This window comes from Pogonomyrmex barbatus, unplaced genomic scaffold (assembly GCF_055798465.1).
Source record: "Pogonomyrmex barbatus isolate J1 unplaced genomic scaffold, ASM5579846v1 scaffold3, whole genome shotgun sequence".
Taxonomy (NCBI): Eukaryota; Metazoa; Arthropoda; class Insecta; order Hymenoptera; family Formicidae; genus Pogonomyrmex; species Pogonomyrmex barbatus.
The window spans coordinates 10,642,307-10,666,505 of NW_028297127.1; the positions used below are offsets into that span (position 1 = coordinate 10,642,307).

The following is a 24,199-nucleotide window of genomic DNA, read 5'->3' on the forward strand; positions in this document are numbered from 1 at the left end:
CAGAAAGAGTAGATTGAACATTCTGTTCTTATTACGTGCTCGATTAACTTTCTCTTCTAAAGCACCACTAAATTTAACGGCGTGTAATTAACCCGCATGAGCGTAACGAACCGCGGAAGTGTAAAATCCTGTTTTATACAGTAAAAACCGCTTTTAGGAACTAATCAAATAAAGCTAATAATAACCATAAAATAAAATTAAAAAAATAAATTTATAAATTAACAAATCGTTAGCTAGAAAAATAATAAACATTACTTTCATTTATGCAATATTATATTAATTCACAGAAATAATTGCTTTCAGAAGTCAAGAAAATTAAAAATGTAAAAAAAAAATCCAAAAATCATAAAAGATTTAAAGAAACGTTGATTTTGATTAAAGAAAAAATAAGATCGATGGTAAATAGAAGAAGCAAATAATGTGATATGAGAATTATTTATTTAACAATTAGACAGGCGATAACATGAGATGGATACGATGTGCTTAATGTAGGCAATATGATTGTGATTATACCGGACAGATACTAAACGGTGAAGTAGCAGGTGGAAAAGATTTGAGAGAGATGAAGAGAGATAAGATATGCCAGGGGTGCAGCCAGGAGGCAAAGAATAATATAGTTGATTCGTCGGATAATAACTATTTTAATTCGCTAACTCGGGGAGATTTCAGAATATTTGCGGCGCTCATTGTTTATGATACATTAATAATAATAATAATAATAATAATAATAATAATAATAGTAATAATAATTAATAATAATATATTTATATATATATATATATATGGCAAGATCATTGGTCAATAAATACTTTACTTAAATCGGCAGCTAAATTTGCCAAATAATTATTTTTACATTCCGAGTAGCGATCTTAATTTGCATATAAAAGGTCAAGCTCTTCAAATTCAATTTTATTCTTATTAGACTTTCGAATCATTTAGATTGTTATCATTTAGACATTGCGTTTTAGTGAAACAATACGTTCATAAATTGAGACTTATTTTTTTATTTAAATAATAAACTCGAAGACACATATTAATTATTTGGAAAATTTAGGTGTGCCTCGATTTAGGTCTAGATCGCACTACGCTACTGTACCAGCCAAAGTCTCGGTCGCATTCTTATGGCCAATCTTTCTCCTCGACGCTAGCAGTCACTATAAAGATAATATAGTGCGCGCAAGTTTTCATCTAATACTATCTATTTTACGCTAATAGTAGATTCTTAAAAGATGTAGGTAACACTATGTACATGACAACGACGAGCACACTCGATCGTCATTTTCGCTTAACAAAATCCTCGTTCCGGTTGCATTCGCGTCTTCACGATCCGCATCGTTAGATCGTATTATTAAATTTTCTTATTAATGTCAGTCCTTCAGTCGTCCTCTGAATTTAAGGAAACCGCATGACTCCTGCCGATCTCCAACGCTCGGTCCTAGAACCAATAGAGGTCCTTGGAATCCTGAACTTGAGACTCGAGTCCTGCAACACGGAACAAGAAAGAGATGCTGTTGAATATAATTCACCATCAATCTATCAATATATTCATTCTTTTCGTACAATATTTACGACTTAAATTCTGTTGTATGCTACATTTCTTTATTTTTTAGTTCTATATCTCGTAGATTTTGAAGCAGCTGCTAGTTTTACAGTTGTCTGAAAGCAACATTCATATCAAGTAAGGCATCAATCTTATGCAAAGGCTCCTGGCACTCCAATAAGAGATCCTTAAACATTATACAAGTGATCAGCTGTTTTAAACTGCTTTCCGATCTGAAAGATGTCTCTTGTCTTTGCTTGAAATTATTTATCGGTGGTAATAAAAGAAGAGACAACGTTATATGACGGATGCGAGGGTGCAGAACTGGTGATGGCACCCGCTGAGCAACATGGACACACAAACCAATGGACGGACGAACGAATGGACAGATGGGGGGGGGGGGGCTTGATGTCACGAGACCGACCAGTTAAGATCTTATGTTCCTGGCCGAATTTATCTCTTATCTCGATATACACCGAAGAGTGAATCGGCAGATCATCGTCGCCGATAGTATTCTTAAATGTTGTAAGAAGACGCGAGGTTCAATCATCGAGTAGTTTCATAGTATAAACATTATTTCATGTAAAATATCATACCTTGCATAAAATACTATTCATAATAAAATACTAAAACCGATCGAATTCTTACATGTACAATCTAATAATTATTTAGAAAGTATAAATAAAACAGCAAATAATAAAAATATGAAATATATAAAACACATGGTGGAATTAAATCGGTGTATAATATTTAAAAGATACTTAAAAATATTTTCTTTTTAATTTTTCCTTTAATATTTTTTTATCAGATTAAGCGAGCCGCCCCGTTTTATTATCGTGCAACAGATCGACGTTTCGACATCGTGAATTGCCAGCACGTGATATGGGGGGATTGAGTTTGTATCCGTCGATGTGTCGGCACGTGTCGGCACGTGGACGTATCTACCTGCTTCAAAGTCAGCAACGTGCGACCTGTGATACGTCGCCATATTGGCGCACGCATATACGCGGGTGAAACACAAAGGATTCGTTCGTGTAAGTGATCGTCGGCAACGCGTGGAACGCGAAGTATTATTTGATCGAGAGAATCACCGAGCTGGAAAATGATCAAGGAAGGCATCGGTGGATAGGAAGGAAAACAGTCTCCGAAAATTATCGCGACAGATCGATCATCACGCTGACGTGTATGACGAATTATTAGAAATGATATATCTCTTTTTGCAGATTTCATAAGTAATCTGCTATTGAAAAAAATTATTATAAATTATTTACACATTATTGAACACTATAAATCATCTACTGATCACATTCGTGTAACACAAATATTTATTTTAAATTAAAATATATAATATAAATATCTTGCATAAAAAATTTGCTAATTAAAATAATGTTGGAAATATGTATGTAACGCTTTTAGCAGTAAATTTGGTAATAGTCAAATTGATTGTTTATTTTTCATTTTATATCCACATGCGCGCGCGTGCCATGCGTGAAACGGACTACTTTATATAGTATATCTTAATTTAGCTATTAAAAAGAATTAATGCTTATATGCGACTGATTATAATATACAAATTAAATGTGACTAATTAATTTTGTCTAAAATTTTGTATAAAAGGAGAAAATACATGCTTTCTCTGCTTAAATTATAGATTATCGTGGCCTTGACTTAATTTATTTAGATTGTTATTTTCTGCGATTGAAATTTTAGTAAGACGTGCGTAACAGTGAAATTCTTGGCAATTTCCAAGAGAACGTTTTGTTTCGCCGGTTTCCTTGGAGTTTGTATGCCTCACTTATTCTTTGTCGGTAGGATTAAAGAGAATTCCTTTGCGCGGGATCTCGCAATGCTCTTTGATATCGCGATATTGAATGTTGGAACATTCATAACAGGTCCGTCCGTCCGTAACTTCGTATTCACTGATTTGTGTGCGTTTGAGGTTTCAAACGGAAACAAAATCTTACCTTATATTTCTTAAGAATACTATAACAGTACAAAACGCGCGCTTCGCGCGCGCCATTTATTTTTTAATATTATATATTTGTATATAAAATATTTACATCACATATTATATAATCTTGCCACTAAAATCTCACATAATTACTAATCTTAACTAACGTTACTCCAAATTTTCATTTTCAAAATTTAATATTTATTCCTGTTCCTCCTGTGTGCAAAGCCCAATGAAAAGATGTATACCTTATATACATATAATTTTGTTATAAACGTTGAAACCGTTATGTTTGAGATAACGATACAATAGTACGCGGCCTTGGTATTTTGTTTACAATCGACAGGTATTGTATACGCGAACACAGCGCGTTATCATTCAACCACCGACGCTCGTGCGGGCGGGTAGCATTACGTATCGCTCCGCGTATCTTCACATTTTCTTTTCGAAACGAAGTCGCGAAGACGAATTCTAGATGACGTTCAGATCATCGATGCGTCTTACGATGCATGTTATAATAAACGTTGCTCGCGCAGTTATGAGTTTGTCGGATACGTATCAAAAGACGACTTGTTTCATTTGAATATTCCAAGTGGAGGAACTGACTCATTGATCAACGCTTATCTTTTGAAGCATAGTGATAATTTATTTTTGTAAACGATACGGGTATTATCTTAACATGATGGAAGGGTTGCGTACTCCGAGGGGTTTTCTTTAATGATCTAATATCGAATATCTTCAATATAAATTCTCTTAAAATGGATATATATATATATATATATGTATAAATTGTAAGTTTATTAAGAATGTGTTCGTTTTAGACGCTCATGCACTATAAACATCATTTTATTTTTATCATTCATATACGTCAAAGGAAAATAAAACAATGCTTATAGCACATGAGCGTCCAAACAAATGCACTCTAAATGAAAGAACAAATGTATGATAATGGAGATTTAGAAAGTTAAATATAATGATTATATTATCTAATGTTTCATTATCGAAAGATACTGTAACGCTTCGTAAAAATTAAATTTGATTTGTAATATGTGTTGAATTTCGTCGTAGCCAGACGTAGCTATTGCTGTTTAGTTGAATTTATGTGCCGCGGCTGGTACATCACGTGTTTATGAGCGCTCCATTATATCACCGGCGTTTGTAGGGGTGGATCGCAATACGCATTGTTTCGTATTTCTTCGCATTTCTTCAATGCTAAATAATACTAAATTATATGTTGTATTTTATGAATGTAAATGCTTCTTAACATGCGTGATTAACGACTTGTAAGCATATCGAAATGACGAATCTCTAACAAAGTATATACATATTTAACGTAATTTATTTCTTTAAATTTAAGAATTTTTATAAACGATAACCCCTCCAATGGGTACGGCCTTGACGTGGCAGAGAGGCTCAGTATTCCGAGGGATTCTCCAACGGAATCCCAAAGACGAAGAAGCTAACAGTACCGTTGCATCGTTATTAGTAACATTAATATTAACATTAAGTAATATTACTGTTATTAATAATGTAGTAACACAGCATAGTCACGAGTCGTTCAATGGCTCTTATGTGGCTCAGTTTTTTTAATCGTTTTTTTAACGATTCGTCATTTTTCTGCCGATTTTCAAGAGAATGAATGAACTGCAGCCAGTTCGTCATGTCGCGCGTTTGCTGTCGCGGAGTGCCGTACAAGTGATCGGACTAAAAGACTTTTATTTAAAATTAGTCCAGTCGTGCGATTATAATAATTCGCGAGTGTTTTTCGCGAGTGTCCTATGCTGCGAGGACATCCGACGATCCGACATCTTGAGGGGAGGAAGAAGCCCAAGAAAGGCATCGGGCACCGACGGAGCAACCTTGGGATAAATATATATTTTTTCTCAACATAAAATTAGTTTCACATTTATTTGAATTATTTATTTAAATTTCGATAATTTAAAACTTATAGTTTGGGACAGAAAAATAGTTTAAAGTTTTATACGCCTTTATATAAAAATCTTTTTTTGAAAATTATTTTATTATTTTAATGAATATCTAATTGAAAGACAAATATGTAGATTCGATATGCGTAAAAATTACTTTTTAAAATATCTATCATTTAGAGCGCTGCTATAATTTGAATGTTCTGTTTCTGTATTATAGAATCATCGTAGCTACGAGACAGATTCACTCCGCTGTTGCGCATCAGATCGGTGAGTGACATAATTTTTTTAATGAGGTTACAAATGATCTGTGAAACTTGCCTTAGATTATTTTTATATATTTAGATTTATAAAAGTATTGCAATTGGATCTTTACAGATTCGTTGCCCCAAAATAGATAGGCTTAAACACTTTGGAATATATATTTAACCCTGGTTTAATCTTAAGATATTTATTAGTTATATCTTTCTCACAAAAAAATAAAAACAAAGATTATAAAAAAGTGCTCATATCTTATATTTATGTAATAAGAACATACGTTTCTTATGTGTTTTTTATTTACCTATTTCTTCTCTTCCTTTTTACCAGGATTAAATATCTAAATCCGTATATACATGAAATTGATAAATACATGAAAGTTATATATGCATATACTATGTATATGTACATATATTCAGAAACTTTTTAATGATATTATAAATATAACACAATTATAGAATGATTTCCGCAATGACAGCCGCTTATGAAGTGCAGAGAGAACTAATCGACATAATGGAAAATCGACAACAATAATTTCGATATATTCGAGTATTGACTTAACATGCCTTTTTTAAAAATGGATGATAAACGCGGCACGCAACTTCCTCACGAAACGTGATTCTTTTATTGAAATTTATGTAAAAGTCAATCGTACTAGAGAATATAAATTAATGTTTTAACATCTATTATCTTATCCTAGTATTAGAACATCTATATAATTAGCGTAGTCATTACTATTAATAAAATAATTGAATAGAAATAAAAAAAATAAATAAATTAATATTACAATTCTGTTCTAAATAATCAAATTTCTTTTAAGATCATAAATCTTCCTCACAATTATTATTATTGACAATGGAATCTTATCAAGAAATGCGATAATCAAAATGGTCAAAATGACACGTAGTAATCCTTGCGACGTCGTTAATCCTTTACACGGAAATCCTGAATAGAAACGGCGACGTGTAATCCTCATGGGAGGACATCCTAATTCAATATACCCTGCGACACACCACAAATGCCGAGTAATGCGCCATAAGTGTCACCGGCTAGGACGATTTATGCGACCCGCGTACATATGCATTTTCCCCCGTACATGCGAAACCGATACAACTCGGGAGAAAATGGCGTGGCAAGGGACAGCTTGGTAAATGGTGTGTCGAATAATCCGGACAATATTACCCGATGTTTGCCATATTACCTCGGAATCACCCTCCGGTGTTTGCGATAAGATACGTATTAGGGCTGTCTAATTCCTGGGGTGAAATTTTGACACTCGAATATATCTTTGAAGATATCAATTTTAATTACACTTAATTTTTAAGTATAATCATCATTAAATCTCTGTTTATCTCTTCTCTCATAAAATACGGATAGTGTCTCCTTAAAAATTTGATAGGTAATATCCTTACATAAATCTTTTTTCTTATATAGTAATCATGTTTGATCTTATATAAAATAAAATAATATGATATGTTCTTATATAAATAATATGATATGTGCTTATTATTGTAAGCTGAAGATCTAGCGAACCAATCTTTTGTCTTTACCATACGAGTAATAAACTTCGTGGGGAACCTCCGTTTCATGAGAATATTCGAGGGAAGGGAAAAGCTGTTTCGACGTGTGCAATATTGCGTCCGACACACGTCGGGGATTCGGAGATTTGGAAGGTTTAATTTGTAATTAATAGTCGCTCATCGATGCATACGAGTTCAAGAGGGGCGCCGGTCGACCAGGCTTACAACGAGTTCAAGTATATTGGATTCCAGACGGTAAGGGGTCTGACCCTTCCCCCCATTGATAAGGGTCATCACAATGCTCGTCCCTTGCGCGCATCCCTCGCCGGTGAAGGGATAGCAAGGGTCGAGTTCTCACTTTTTGCAGAGCGAGGGTGTTCGATTTAATTTAATCTCGATGCCCTTGTTTCTGAACGTCGAGTACGCTCTTCAAGCAGTCGCAGGCGGAAAGGTGATCATCTTCGTTTTACATTCGATGTAACCGGAAACGTAAGAAGATCAAAGAAAAGCCTAATCCAGAAAACTGTACAGGTTATTTAAACTTGACACTTATAAAAATATATTTTTACATTTCTTGATTCTGACTTCAACATCTAGAAATATGTAGAAAATAATAATTTTAATGAAATTAAAAATCTCATCTTACGTCATCATATATCTTTCATATAAAAGTGTATAAAATATAAAAAATAATATTAAATATTATATTAAATATTATATTAAAATATTAAGAATCTCGAGATTTGAGACCGAAGGATTGAAAAGTATAAAAGACGGCTGGAAGGATGAAGAGGATGAATCTCGTATGTTCGCCAATGCGGCGACTCGTCTGGTTCGCTTCGTTCGTAGCGAAGCAGCAGAATTCGAGAGATCGATATAACCAGCAGCCCGCTCGACCACTCCCTCCGTTCGCGGGCTGACCAATCGAGGATGACTGGCCATCCCCGGCTGGCCCGAGGCTCTCTTTTCCCTTCTTCTCGTGCAACGGTGAATTACGTGACGTCACTGTACGACGCCATTTTCGAGGCGCGTGCCAGAAAGCGTACGGGAGCACCGACGGATTACGCCACGCGAGAATGTCTAGGATATGAAGAATAGATCCTAGACCCGAAAAGAAATTTATTATCTTATCTAAATTGGTTGGACCTTCAGAGTTTTCCGGATTCTAGATTAATTGGACTCTGAACTTTTTACAGATTCTAAATTTTTTTGCTTTCTTAATTTTGTCTCTTAAGTCTTATGTTATTTTCACTTCAATTGATGTTTATTTTAAATCCTGTATGTTAAATTTTTGTAGATTAAAACGTAATTTTTGTGTCTTAATAAAATCACCTTAAATTGCCTGAATTCAGATTATACAGTCTCTGGTTTGATAAATATTAAATCCATGATATTCTTTGAACTTGCATACCTTAGAGTCTGGTATCTTTGCTAAATGGTTTAAACCATAGCATCTTTAGATCCTGCCTCGGGTTCGCTGCATTCCGAACACAGTTCATTTATCAGAACGGTAAGAATGTTGAGCTTGTTTATCTAAAACCAGACCACAGATTAAAATCGTACGCGTGTCTATGTTGCGAATAAATAATTCATTTCTATCGCATGTTCTGAAGCCAATCAGTATCATGTTGAACACTATTCTTATTCAAAAGACGATTAAGACTTTTAGAGAAAATTAATTTATTTAAAATAAAATTAAAAAATCAGATTGTACACGTGAGGAAATAAATAATTGCTCTTGTTATATCAAATTTATCTATTCTCTGGAAGTCAATTAGTGGTATTTTCCCAGACTCGAAGTTGGTTTAACACGTTATTATCTCATGCACCCCAAGTGCATTTTAAATTCCATACATGTAACGTTTAGATCTTGCCGTTCGTCGCATATCTTCTAGGTATATTTTTTTCAAATTTATATAAATTTAATGCAAAACATTATTTATTATAAATTGAATTATTTAAAATGTTGTGTGATTATGAAAAAAATTGAGTTATTAAAGTTTAATAATTGAATATGCAATGGTTCATATTTTTCAAAAATCAATTTAAGTTTTCAAGATTAAACAACTTTAATTAATCAAAATAATTTGCTTAGCGATATTGATATCGTCGAATGATGAAATTCACATGACGGCTTCTCATGAGAAATAGCAACGGCAGCCGCAAAATAAAAGCAGTATGATGCACATGTGCGAAGACATCGCCATGTTAAGATACGGACGCGTCATCCGGTAATTGCGATTTATTTCTCTTAATCACTGCGTAAACGGCAGCCAATTTATGCGATTCGAGTTAATTTCGTGCAATTATATAATTACCGAGCGCGGCGGCCATCGCGCAGGCAGCGAACCTAATCGGTTTGCGGAGCAAAGCGCCGTAATGGCGGTACTTAAATTTAAAGATGCTTCGAAGACTTTGCGCGCACCAATTCACCCTCGCTGATTCAACTCGGCGCTCGTTTCACCCTCTATTATTATCTTTCACGAGTTCCTTGATCATGAGTTTCTGTCAAGTTTTTAACATGCATAAGATTGTTTTCACAAATTAATAATAATTAATTATGATTCATTGGTTTTTTCACTAAATTTTATATTTCATTAATTATGTTCATAAATTGTTGTTTTGTATAAATGTCATATATTTACTAATTATTGTATTTTATAAATTAATAATGTATTTATAAATTAATTTTAAAACATCAAACCTGTTCTTAGAATTTAATTTATAAGTGTTAATACTATAATAAAAAAAAGTTTGATAAAATATTCTCTTGGTTTATAAAATAATTTTGCTACCGTTTTTCTTAAATTTTTTTTTCATCTGCATATATAATATTTTGTTTTTAAAAACATAACATTAGCTTTATGACTTTTACTCTTATCCCATTAGATGTTCCATCACTCGAATGAGAGAGAAGTATAAGAAGGATGGTAGAGGGTTGGGATTCATTTTGCGGCACGATTCTTGGCGTATAACAAAGTGAGGGTACAAAATCGATACTAGACTTCCTTTCCCTTCTCGAGATGGATGTCACTGTTTCCGTGCTTGGCAGCCATGCCTTTCGTCCAAGGGAAACGGAATTTAGACAGCCTAGGATCTTGGCAGTCGTAGAAGTTAGATGAGATTTAGAGGATCTAAGAATTTATGTAGAGGTAAACAGATATCATGCAATTCCAACTTGTATTGTAAATAAAGTTCAAAGAGCGTAAAATTAGATCAAGAAATCGAAAAAAATATCAAAATTTGAAAAAGTGGAAAAAGTATCAAAAAATATAAAAAATATAAAAAGAATAAATTAGCAAACGAACGATATAAATTAAACGCTTATATGCTTTATTCTGAAAGTACAAAACGTAGCTGTGGAAACAAAGTTATAAAAATAAAAATAACAAGAATTCCAACACGTCGTTTTTCGAGTATCACAGAAAATTCCAAAGATCATAGACGCGAAATTGTGCGATTACATCAAGGTGAGCGGAAGGCGTGTAAGTTGCATCGGGGTGCAGACAGATGGGAGTGGTCTCTGTAATCACGATAGGCGTGGTTTTTCACGACTTACTGCAGCTGCATCCCGAAGGGTGCACATAGTTATGTGCCGTCGAATTCTGTCACTTTTATCAGAAGATAAATTATTCGATTGATTCGACAAAATAAGAAATTAGAATAAATATTCTCCTTTTTCAAATATACAGAAAATAAAGTACATTCGGATAAATTAAATGATTACATTGTATATTTTAAATAAAAATATAAATATTATCATATAATTACATATAAGTTAAACGCATTTTCAAATTATCTATCTTGTAATATTATAAAAAGTAATTCAGAAAAGATTTTACAACTGCCAAAGTAAATCTCTTTATTTTAATAATACGTATTGAGTCCGTATTTCGTAGAAAACCACAAATTCCTCAGCGACTTTTTTTCGCAAATAAAAAGAAAAACTAGACCACAAAATGGATGGAAATACCATTTTTCTGCGCATAATTTAACGCTATTTTTCTACCTCGCATAATTCACCGACAGAGGAGCGGCGCGTTCAAGGAACGAAGATACGAGCGACGGGATTCTGGCGGCGGCAGGAGCGAGATGTTTTGCGAACGCGTCCGCGGCTTTTTGTCCTGCGGACGATTTTGGTGGGTGAACGCCGAGCCGAAGGAGGACGCCGTATGGATCGCGGCTCCCATTAAGCCCTTATTAATTGCGAGCATCTGAGGGACCGACCGATCTTTCTTGCGCTACCTGCGCGCCATTCCGCTGGCCGTGCAAAGCTCGTCCTGCTGCCGCTCGACACAGTCAAGACACGGCAGGATCTTTGATGCGCCATCAATATGCCGACGATTCGTACGCGGATATATCAGATGAAGCAATGCGGACTGTGGCGGCGTGATAAATTAACAACAAGATTAGGGTATTCGAGGATACCTAAAATAGAAGTACTTAAAGCCTTTTTCTTAAATAATTTTATTAATTACTTTACTGCCCTTCAATGTCTACGAATTATAAAAGAAATATTTAGGAAGAATATTATGTTTAGCTGAGATAAGAAAAGATTATGATATTTCATTTGCTCACTAATTTGATAAAGATAGAATTTTACTGTACGATAAAATTCGCATTGAGATTTTAGTATTCAAAACTCCTTCTTTTCATTATAAAATTATAAACTTTTCTGATATTTTGTATTTTACTATACTAAAAGAAAACGCGATAGTCTCGCGACAGTTTCTCCAACGACGAACGTGAACTGCTATTTAAACTGATAGTTTCTTCTCCCTGGATAAATCATGTAAATAAATAACAGAGAGTTGCCGAATTGCTAAATCATATCTTATCAATATTTTGTATTATTACTCAAAATAAGAATCATTTAATATAACAAATTGAATAAAAAAAAATAAATAATATAGACAGAAATTTAATAGATTATCCTATTTTGTACGTGCTAATAATACTTTAAAAAATTAAGTACAATTAATGTTAATTTTTCATCAATTTATGTAATGTAATTGAAAATAATGTATAATCACGCAATTTTATTTTAAATTATATATATTCACAAAAAAGATTTATATTATAAAATAATTTACATTCGTTATCATATTTGTGATTATTGTAAAGATTAAATCAATATTTTTATCAAGTTTCCTAAATTATATCACCACAAAGTTTTTTATTTTAATAACTGATATAAAAATATGTCAAAAGTAAATTCAAACCAACATTATTTTTATCTTTTCATTAGGGTTTAAAAAAGCAATAAGTATGCTTTTTGAAGCATGTTACAAAAAGGCTTATAATAAATTAATTTATTATTGATGAAAAGTTAAACATATAATAATAGGGGTCTAAAACATCGTGCTGCTTTTTTTAAATACAAATTAAAACAGAAAATATAGTCAAAAATAGTTTAAGTGGCGCATTTGGCAATTCTCCCCCAGGAGAATTACTATTAGGACAAAATTAACCCCTCAGTCCGTTCGCCGGTTGGTGAAACCAAACATGGAAAAGTCTACTTACTTACCGGAGAGGGGTGCGTAGTGGCCGTGAGGATAGGGCGGCGCCGAGGAAGCGTCGACGAGAGACTGCGACGGCGTCGCCGACGTCCACTCCTTGTAGGACGCCGCGGCGTGTGCGTGATGTGCCGCGTGGTGAGACGTGTGGTGGCCGAGACCGCGTGCACCACCCAGCAGAAGACCACTGTAACTCGCCGCCGCTGCCATATTGTGGTGGTGGTACTCGTGCACGGCCCTGAAAAAAAAAAGGAGAGAAAATGCGCGAGAAAATTCGCGACGTGAGAAATGTAAAGAGAATGATCTGAGCGAATAAAAAAATTTGATATAAAAGGTAGTGTACTTTTCGAGTGAGTAAAATTAATTATTGATTACGTAGCGTTTTGGCGCATAGAGACGTACGGACGTATTGCATTCAAATTAACACGTAAAAATAGCGTCGCGTTTCTCAGCATGCCAACGTGATTACGATATGATTAGCGTGTCGTGATAAATGAAACGTACCTGAGTCAGTACCCGATGCCAATCTTGAAGGGATAAGATAAAATGTAAAGAGGAAAGTAAAAGAGAAAAGAGGCCGCGGAGAGATAGTGACGTTTTAAAAGCGAAAACGGAGAGCGTGGACATGTGAAAAATATTGAAAACCATCGGGAGCAGGTAACGCCGAGATCTTTAGCACTGATCCGGCCACTTGCATAAATTACAAATCTGTCACCGTTGCCGCAGGAAGAGAAGGGAAGGTATCGGCAACTGCTTGTCTTCTTTTCTCTCTCGTTTTAATTCTTCCCACCCCGTTTCCACATGTAGCATGTAACTCTTTCAAGTCAAGCGCCGTTTCTTCTTTTTTCACATGTTTTATTTTAACGATGGCATTTGCCCCTTAATGTCAAGATATATTCATTCAATACTGAACGTCTACATAGTGATGGCATTCAATGTTATCATGTTTTGAGAATGTAGAACGAGAATACGGATCAATGCAATTGTGTGAAAGAAAAAAAAAAGGAAATTATGAGAAATTATCGAATGATTAATTCGGCATGGTCTGAAGATCGTGTTTAGAAAATCCTCGTCTTGCTAATTAACGAGCTATGTAGCATTTAATGGCGCGCTCACTAGAAAAATTCCCAGCATGTGGTCTCGGCTTTATGTCTGTACGGTGTGACGAGATGCTGGAGTTACACGCAATTACTCGATGCGCGCCATCAAGAATCAATGAGACATGGATATGGCGCCGATATTCCGTCGCACAACATTGTAAAGAATGCCTATTAAGGAACGGGGGGGGGGGGAAGGAAGCTATGCCATTTATGTAAAACAGAGAAAAGATAGATAAGGAAAAAGAGAGGAAGAGAGAGGAGGAGGGCAGAGAGAGAGAGAGAGAAAGAGAGAAGAGATAGAAAAAAATAGAGAACAACAGCGATTGGTAGTACTGACCTGTGATGGTACTGCGGGTAATGCGGATGCCACGGATCCGTCGGGTACTCGTAGACATCACTGGGATGCTGACTATTCCAAAAGGAAGGGGGAAAGTTCCTCATGGACATGGGGGAGATATTTTCTGCAATAAAAAAGAACACAGTTTTACAGCAACGGTGCTTTTAATGGTCCGCGTGAGAAAACGTGCACCTTTAAGAAATTTCTCAAAGAAAATAGAGAGAAAGAGAAAGATTTCTTTTTATTTTGTCGAGGAAACTCTTATTTTGCTGCTAGAATATTCGAAAAAGAGTGATCGGAAGATTTTATCGATTGTTTACGTAACCCTTTTCGAGCGCGTTCGTTTTGGCGTTTCTCCGTTCTCGGGATTTGATCGAAAAATTTTTCACTAAAATATCACGTCATCTTTATTGTTCTCGTTTAGAAACGAGTCATGTGCTACCAAAAAGAGGACAATTTTTAAAAGAGGCAGAATCATGAATACTGTTGATACTAAATCATTTGATGAATATCAAGTGATGGATACCACCGATAATCCGTTGTTTCTGTCTCCCCCTAAGGGAAGATGTTCTCTCCCCCGGAAAACAAGTTCCAAGCGGTCACGCTTTCACCAGAAACCACTCGTTCTAACTAACGGAAATAAATAACGACATTGGCCGGCTAAATCATCGTAGTTTGTAACGGTGGAGTAAATTAGCAGCCGGTACGCCTCACCTAGCAGATAATCGAAGCGACTTAGTCGAAGATGAAATCGCGTGCGCGCGGGGAGGGAATTGGAGGGCATAAATCGTGGTCGACCTCGCGTTGGTCCACAACCTTCGGGTATACGTTCCGATTGGCCGGGGATGGATTAAAAAAAAAAGAAGGAAAAAGAAGAAAAGAAGAGAGGAATCCAACGTGAGCGAGGACCGCGCGAGAGGATTGCGGGAGGATACACAACAAGCTTCTGGCTTCGGAGTGGTCGCTTGTAAAACAACTGAGCGGTACCCTTCTACCTTCCGCCGATTTGATCCCGTGGGATTCTGCCTGCTCGTTTAGCGAAGTCCTTCGAAATCCGTGGGAAACGATACTGAATATTTTAATAAAGCTTCGTCAGAGAAAATCGATCGAAATTGTTGTCATAATCGCATTATGACTATGTTATTAATAATATCTCAATACGTCATATATGATCATGGTAAACATAATATAATTTATATAGATCATAATATACAATAATATATTATTGATTTATTACAATAAAAATTTCATTGTGCTATTTATTAAATTATCATTAAGAAAATAATGAATTATAAATTTTTTATTAAAGAAATTCTTCGACTTGATGTCGCGACACTGCATTTTTATGGATTACACTTGTCACAAATAGACAGACGAACAAATATCTTTTATTATATAGATTTTGACACGAAAGCAACGTTTTATGATGACGGTGACCAAACCGGTAAATCAACGTCGAAATATCAGGTCTTACATAACGGACGATCATAACGCATGGAGTTACGACTCCCAATAGCGTGGTAATAACACAGTGCGATTAATTAATCGCGTGAATTCGAAGTATCTACAAATGAGCTATAAATTAAATCGATTCTTGCTTATCAGTTGATGAATTTCTATTATGTATATACAAGCGGCAATCACGATAGTATCTCGATCAACATGTATATGCTTATTCGTTAACAGTATAATTATATGTGATATGAACAAGAAAATTAAATAAAAAATATCCCGCTGTCATATGTTTTATTAAGAATTAATAAAAAAAGGATATTTCAATAAAGCTATATATATATATATATAGATATATATATATATATATATATATATATATATATATATATATATATATATATACAGAGCTTTACATATCTTTTTTTAATTATTCGTTATTACAGTTTAACATATGTACTTTTATAATACATAATTAGTTAGCTAATTAAAAAATCATGTATTGTCACCGCAAGTATGATCCTTTAATCCTCGAGAAACGGGATATAAATGGGAATCTCGTGGGACCGTTTGCGGCCCCTCTCTCCTTTCCCGTCTAGTATCTGCCGGTCTCGGTTCGCCGACTGTCCTTTATTTATTAACGCAATTAAAGAAACAGAGTGTCGACCGTCTGCAGCCGGCTTTATTCTTTGCCGATGCCGCAACCGAAGAGAGAAAGGGTATCGCTCTACGTGGAGGAGAACGGGGGGGAGGAGGAGGGGAGAGAGAGAGAGAGAAAGGAACGGGTAGAAAGGGTTGTCGAAGCCTGGTTCGCCAATAAGTACCCGCGTGTTCCTTAGAACTTCAGAAAACGCCGACATTTTAATCGACGACTCGCGAATCTCAATACCGCTTTCGCAACCGTGTCTACCATTCTTAATAGCGAAATCAGTAGTGAAATATATTTTCAGAATAATATGATGTATGATTAAGACATAATTATTAATGATCCTCCATATTGCCATATCCGTTAACTATATCACAATAAGCGTTTTGTATATACTATTGTATATATAAAATTTAATTTTCTCTATAAGGATACTCATCAAAAATGATGTTTCAAAAGATTTCAAACTCTACCATTTTAAATTAAAATATTTATAATTGTAAAAGCACTTTACTAGAATATACATATTAAATCTTTGTATCATCTTTATTTAATTACAAGAGGTTTTATTACGAATTATCACGAATTATGTACCAACCCTCTCATTCGCACAAATAATGCCAAAAATAACCCTCCATTCTTCTATGCAACAAAACAATTTCTGTTTGTTTCAAGCCGGAACCCGACGTATTTTTTCAAGCCAATTACTCGAATTCCTTTTTAATTCCAAGAGTAATCTTTTCTCTCTATCTCACTTTCTACGCTTAACAGTTTCCTCCTCCTCTTCCCCTCTTTGTTTTCGCAGTATGCGCGTTTAGGCTCAAAGTCATTCGGCCCTTGTACGTACGTTACCCGGCATTCCGCGGCTAAAACTGTCTCTCGCGATGTCGCCTCTCCATACTCCAACCCCTCCTCCCCTCCCCGCCCCTTCCGCCTTCCTTTCCCTCACAATGTCTTTCCTCAGCGCTTCGCCATCCCTCTTTTCCCACAGAGCAGAAGCTCTTAATTTACCATTCGTACGAGTCGCAGGAAGTTAACGTACAAGCAGAAGAGAGAGAGATCGAAGAGAGTGAGGAAAGAGGGGCGAGAGGGAAATGGCGAGGCGTAACAATTAGGTCGTGTTGTCTTGAATTCTAAGCAGGCTACTGAACTGATCCTCAGCCGTACCGTGGTCGGGATAAATGTGGCCTTAAACGACACCGATATAGACGAGCTTGCCGATCGCTTGCCAAACCCGCTCGCGTGCTGACAATCTTCCCCCCTCGACCCCCGTCACTGATTCTCTCTCGCAGCCGGGACGTTCCCTTTGCTCTTTTCTCCCCACTGGCCCGCTCTGCCCTGCCCGCGTTTTAAGTCTCGGCACGAGAGTACGAGCGAGCTACAATTGTCACAAGGCTTGTTAGCCTTGTCGCTGCCTAATGGCGTACTTTATTACCCTCCTCAGAAACGTTTTGGCATCGCCTGACTTCATCGAGATCGAAAAAAGGATGGACCTCGAAAATTCGTGAGCGTCAATTTTAATCTATAGCATTTAAGATTCAAAACGTGTTTACAATCGTTGAACACGCATTGTTTTGAACGAGCGATCTTTTTCTAAATAAATTAAAGAGAGGGACAAGTTCATCTATAGCAAGACTCACCCTTTAATTTATCGTGTGCGAGAGCCCTCTGAAAGTGCTCCTCCACTTCCGATGCCGCGTCGCCTCGATAATGCGTGAACACGACGCAATTCGCGTTAACGTACTGCGCTCTGCTCTCGCCATCGTCCGAGTCCTCGGTGGTGGTGCCAGCGCCCACGCCTGCGAGCCGGTGTATTAATACGGAGGTGTTCACGCGACGGTACACATGTTGCTGTAAACCGAGACAATTAATCGTCTCACCGTCTGTCGATCTGTCGTCATCCAATGTTCGCGAGGGTTGCGAGGTGGTGGTTGCGAGGGGCGGTCGTGGTTGCGGCGTTGGCCTTGGGGACGCAGGACTCGGAGCGGACCCTACGGAACCCGCACTACTCGGTTGACCTTGAGGGACGCTTCCGCCGGCGCCACAAAGCTCGATACCGGCTGCTTCCAGAGACCTTTGGTGAACATTCAGCTGCAATAGGAAGCAATTAATCTCGCATGCAACATCATCGATTCTTAGAATTCTGCTATGTAGAGTTTTTGAAAAAAATTACAACACTCATAAGTGTATTTAAATTTCTTGATCTTATAGAATAATGATCTCCAAATTTATAGGTCGTGTCTTCATTCCGTGGATATATACATATTGTTAAAATATATTAATAAAATATTATTGCTTTCAATTCTTTTATATTAATTTATTTATGATTATATATATTGTAGTATAAAATTATTTTCACAAACTGTTAATATTTAAGAAAAGAAAGGAAAATATTATTTTCTTGAACAATTTTTTAAAATTATGTGAAACATTTACAAAGTAATTAAATATTAAACAAATAAATATAAAAATGTATGTAAAAATATTAAAAGTGTAATAATTTTTCTTTAAAATTTGCTTGTTGGATTAATAAATTTATCCAAACAAATCAAAGTCATTTTAAATAATTAGGATCATTATCTTATGTAAAAGTATTATTATCTATTTAGTAAAAAAATTTTGATAACTTTGGACAATATAATTTTACCAATTTTAGCTAATATAACAACTTTTGAGACAAAAACGATTCAAAATGCTTTAGATTGCAATGACTTTTTGTTTTCGAATTATGAATACCATTAAGTATGTTACATGTATGCATGATGATATTTGATGATCTCATTTTTAAATTTTTACAGATTTGCTTTTATAGATTTCAAGATGTTTATGAATTTAGATTCTCTAAATAATTAGATTTCTATTAATAACTTCGATTTCACACGATAAAATAGCGTTGTTAGCTATCTCTTTGGTGAAATGCAACAATTAATGTCAAGAGTGAAATAAAAGTAAGTGGTTAGAAGTGAATGAACTCTTATGAGAGATTTTCGTTGGAAAGTATCATAATTGCTTTTATGCGAATGTTGCACGCGATCGTACTGTTTATCGGTTAACAGGTTAACGATGCCAGTTAACCGGTTATTCATTTAGCACTTGACCAATCGTTAATGATTGCCGGTTTAATTGGTTGATTGATATACAGTTTGCATGGAGAATGATCAGCGTATTGATCGTAATGACGAATCAACCATATAAATAATAGTTAAAGAAGAGACGCGGAGAAAAGCGCCGAGAAATCCCTACAAATTTCGCACAAAAAAAAACACTAATCATAAATCGAGACATATATTCTGATATATAAATAAGAATATTAAAATCTTCTTAAAAATTTTAATCTTGGTTTGATCGAATTTGATGCAAGTGTTACTTATGCTCAACTTATGCTCAACTACTAAAAATCTTCTATACAAAAATTATAATATTCTTGCTTATGTGAGAATATATAGTCTTGATTTAAAACTCTAATCTTTTTTCTATTCTTCGGACGTTGAAATCCGTGTATATGACAAACCACAACAATTGCATAATTTAATTTAAAGTTTTTAATCGCTTCAAACATTTTTTTCAATAATTGTAATTATAACTTTTAATTTCAATTGTTAACACTTCCGAACTGTTCAATATTTACATCTGGGAAAATATCAAATTTCGACAGTAATATAATAACAATGTATTTTCTATGTAACATTTACATGATCGATATTCTAAATTGTCATCATACAGTTTTCTCAATTATTTTGTATCTTTTAAAATGTCAAAATTCCGTTGTCGTCGATCGACGAAATTCTCGAACGGCAAATCGTGCGAGCCGAGGAGAAGCGTGGCCGACGATCGCATTGCTCGCATGGCGCACTGATCGTGATGATGGGACGACAAGAGAAATACGAGCGCGTAAATACCGGCGCGTTTTAACGGCGATAGCCCGGATTTTCCGCGTGACATCGGGGCTATGCGTTTTCTCGCACGCTATAAAGAGAATGTCGACGACGGGAACGGCGACGAACGGCCCATTGACTTTCACGTTGTCCGCGCGCCAGAATTCGACATCGCAGTGGCCCACTAATTCAACCCTTTCAGTCGTTACGCACTCTTCCGCAACGAACATCATCTATGAGGATGATGGCACGTACAACATACTCGGTCTCTGAGAGCTTTTTTTGGTAAAAGTTTAATGAAAATTTTAAAATTATTACAGATTAAAAGACAAGTGATATTTTGATTCCCTTGAAATCGGACAGACATGAAGAAAGGGAAAAACAAGTTAAATTTGGATAGTTAAGTAGATTATAAAATCTCACGTGTTAATTTATTTTTGATTAGTCATTGGATTAATAAAGAATGAATTTACGTTAATGTCCAACAGCGACGTTTTATGTGGATTGACGCTTTTTAGTTAATTCCTCGATTTTACGAGAGCAAAAATGCGCGTCGATGTCCAACAAATCACTGCGAATCGTGTTTTTCCCGGTTACTCGTCAGTGAAGAACGATGAACCGAGTGTTTCGTTTGCTATCCCGCCTAACCAATTACGTGCATGCATCAGCAGTGCACGGAAATAAGCTGACACTGATGTATGCGCCGGTCCGCGGAAGAGTGCGCGGGACGAGGGCGGAGGAGACGATGAAGAGGAGGAAGAAAAAGAAGAACGACTACGCCCGCGAGAGATGCTATCGTTATCTACGCCAATAAACTCGGGCTCGGCCGTTTCATGCCGCAGTACATCACCGCCATGATGCACAAAGCGATGACGAGCGATGACCCGGAGAAGGTAGGCGTCGTCGAATGAAGGTATATTCGCTTGTCATCATAGCCTTTGCGCCTGCTGATTGGTAGGCGGTTCGCGATGAAAGGCGAAGGAGCTTTAAGCTCGGCGAAACACGTCTACATACACATCTATATACACGTCTTGCAGCGACTTGTGCGGTTTACTTTGCACGTTATTAGAGTTAGTGTCAGAACTATTAACTCGAAGCACTATCTCGCATTCGTGTAATTGTTTAAATAACTCATGGCATCGCCTCGTTTGGATTGACAATGCAATATGTGGGTTGATTAAGAATTTAGTAGTTAATATTGATTCACGGTTTCTAATCGGCAAGCCATTATAAAATTTTCATTAAGAATGTAATAAGTAGAAGATTTTTATTAGTACATCTTCTAGAGTCTATTTTATCATCTTATTAAAAATTTCATTTGATTGTGAAAAATATAAAGCAAAGAATAAAGAAAGTAGTTGTCAAGATTATACAAATAGAAACAAGGAATATATATAGAAAGATTACATTTTGATAAAAAAAAAAAAAAAAAAAAAAAAAGGGAGGGGTTTATTGAAAGCTCTAAGAATTTTTAATTTAACACCGTCGATGCCAGTTCGATTGCGCCGCGCGAAATTTACAGCTCGCGAGAGCGCGCAGGAGATTAAATCAAGGAGCAGCGGGTCTTCCATAGATTACCACGGTGGAACATCCAGCGCCGGTTGGCCGCACGACAATGTGGTAATTAATTGAAGCAAGACCGTCCCCGACAGTCCCTCTCTTCCTCTTTTGCTTTTTCTCCCTTCGCTCCACAGCCAACGAGCAGCTCTAGCCAAGAGAGCTGCTCGCGGTCTTTCAAAGCATTCCAAAGCGCGGGTCCGCCCGTTCCTCTCCACGACCACCGCTCGCTTCTTCTTCTTCTTACCCCCTCCCACCCGCCCGTCCGTCCGTCCGTCCGTCCGTCCGTCCGTCCGTCTCGCCCTTCCTGCCGGTGTCGAGTCATTTCACGAAAGGCCCGAGGCCGCACCATCTTTATTTCTTTCCCTTTTGTCTTATAGATCTCTCTACGATATATCGTATAGATCTTAGCTTCCACAGATCGTAACTTCTGATCCTAGACTTATTGGTCTCGAGAGCCTCTATGATTTGAGGTTCATTGAACTAAGTTTCATAATGCGACAATAAAAAAGAATTTTTAGACTTTTTAAGCAAAAAAAATTTGCTGATAATTGTATTAGAATATGAAATACTTTCCTTCAGAGATATAATCAGAGATCAAACTAACTAGTAGAAAGAGGAGACACTAAGAAAACATCCCAGTTTAAAGAAGAAGAAGAAACTTTCCCTTATCCTAATCTACAATTTTTGGATTTTACATTCTAAAATTTCCTTGAATTTTTAAATTCTTTCAAATTTAACTCCTACGTATTTTAATCCTTAATTTTTATAGTTAGCTCTCAGATTCTCAGATTCTTTGGTTCTTGAGTCCGGCGTCATCCTGCCATAAGTTGACACTATTTATCGCTTCGCACGAACCAGCCAGCAGCACGCCGAGGCGGGTAACAGGCGGAGTAATCCCTTGGTCAAACCTGGACCGCGCGTACGCGTTTGCATTTATATCGCGAGCCGGTGATATTATTCACGATGTATCTTCGCGCATTTGCAGCGAAGCGCATTAAGCGGATACCGGCGCGCGATTCTTTCTTTCTTTCTTGCGGCGGAATACCCTTATCAGCGGGTGGCGGACCGTTTACTCATTTGTGGACGTCTGGTAGCACTTAGCTGTTATTATAAAGCAGACTCCAACGGGAGATAAAGCGGGTAGTATACGCTAAAGCGGATGATTAGCTGGACCAGCGAGGCAGGAATAGCGAGTTGACAAGCGTTTAAAGTTTGAGTTAAGAGAAATAGAAGGCAAAGAGCGTGAAGTACTCTCGGGAGATCTCGGGCAGTCAGGATCGAGGGGAATCTGGACTGGAAATCTGGAAAGAATCGGTACTCATAACGAGTACAACTCTAAGTTATTCGGCATTCGAGAAATTTTGAAATATAAAAAAATATAAAAATTGAGAAATGTAGAATTTAGAAAGGACTTGATATCCGAGATATTTATTATATTATGCACAAAAATGTTGAATATTCAGGATAGCCAACAATCAAGATCAAAAGAGAAGAATCGCTGATAACCGAAGCCGATAACGTAATAAACCCTTCTCGTTACTTTCACACACAGCATCGATACATCTATAGGATTCACCACCGGGTGATGATCGATCAAATCAGGAATCCCAGGCATCTAGCGACATGGCATTTATCGCGAGACGCATTTGCAACTGTGGAGACGCGGAGGACACCTCGGTGATGCCGAAAAGAAGGCTGCCCAAAGTATCGCAGCGAGCACGAGCGCATTACACGCGTTTCTGCGTTATCTCTGCGAATGATCGACCAGCATTTTTCGCATTCGCGGAAAGTGCTAATTGAGACGAGCGGTGGAACTGAACCTCGAAGGAATCCCCATGGTTGACGCGTTTACCATCCGCACCGATGCAACATTAGCTGATAATGACCGTCCGTGAGAGTCCGTATAAATCGTTCAATTAATTAGTGCGAGGCGTAAGTATGATTGAAATGACGCGTTACGCCCTGGTTGGAATCCGGCTCTCTATTTATCGGCTTTGCGATTATCCCATCGGATGAAATTCATGCGACTGGCTTATTCGGAGAGTGTCAGAATTCCAGTAGTGATATTTTCCACGTAAGTCCACGATTTTGTCTTTTACGATTCGGTCCACTAAATCCAATTAAATATGTAAATATTCTATTAAATATGATTATGGTGGATAATAAATATTTAAAACATCAAGAAGGTAACTGAAATCTGTAGAATCTCAGATAGGAATTTAATCGTTAGATAAACAAAAATTTCTTGTTATTAATTTTTCAGATTTTAATTTAATGTCTAAAAGAAATATAGCGACGTCTGGTATGATCTTATTGTAATTTGTCGACGAGATTGCGGCATCATCCACCTGGCGAGGCCGCTAATGAACTAAACTTAAAAGCGAAGGCAGTCCGTTCGCTCGGCGGCGTGGCTTATCGATAAACGCGATTCCCGCAGTCGGACTTCTCTCATCTTCATGGAAGATAGGAGAATCGTGTCGATGAATGGCCATGTCTGGCAAACAAATTGCAAGATACGC

The 24,199-nt window shown here is 36.6% G+C and overlaps 1 protein-coding gene across 5 annotated transcripts in view; it reads right to left on the reverse strand.

Moving 5' to 3' along the window:
• Positions 1–419: 419 nt before the first annotated feature.
• vg (transcription factor vestigial) overlaps positions 420–24,199 on the reverse strand; it is a 49,364-nt gene continuing 25,584 nt past the window's right edge. Inside the window, exons 2-6 of one of the 5 annotated variants that reach the window (XM_089079197.1) lie at positions 17,886–18,336; positions 14,148–14,271; positions 12,722–12,948; positions 8,606–8,671; positions 420–1,482 (exon numbers count right to left, since the gene is read on the reverse strand). In XM_089079197.1, the coding sequence (XP_088935323.1) occupies positions 8,607–8,671; positions 12,722–12,948; positions 14,148–14,271; positions 17,886–18,336 (867 nt within the window). In that variant the 3' untranslated portion in view covers positions 420–1,482; position 8,606. Of the gene's footprint in view, positions 1,483–8,605; positions 8,728–12,717; positions 12,949–14,147; positions 14,272–17,885; positions 18,337–24,199 lie in introns of those variants that run through there. The other 4 variants (XM_011642448.2, XM_089079196.1, XM_089079198.1 and 1 more) reach the window with 4 other exon arrangements.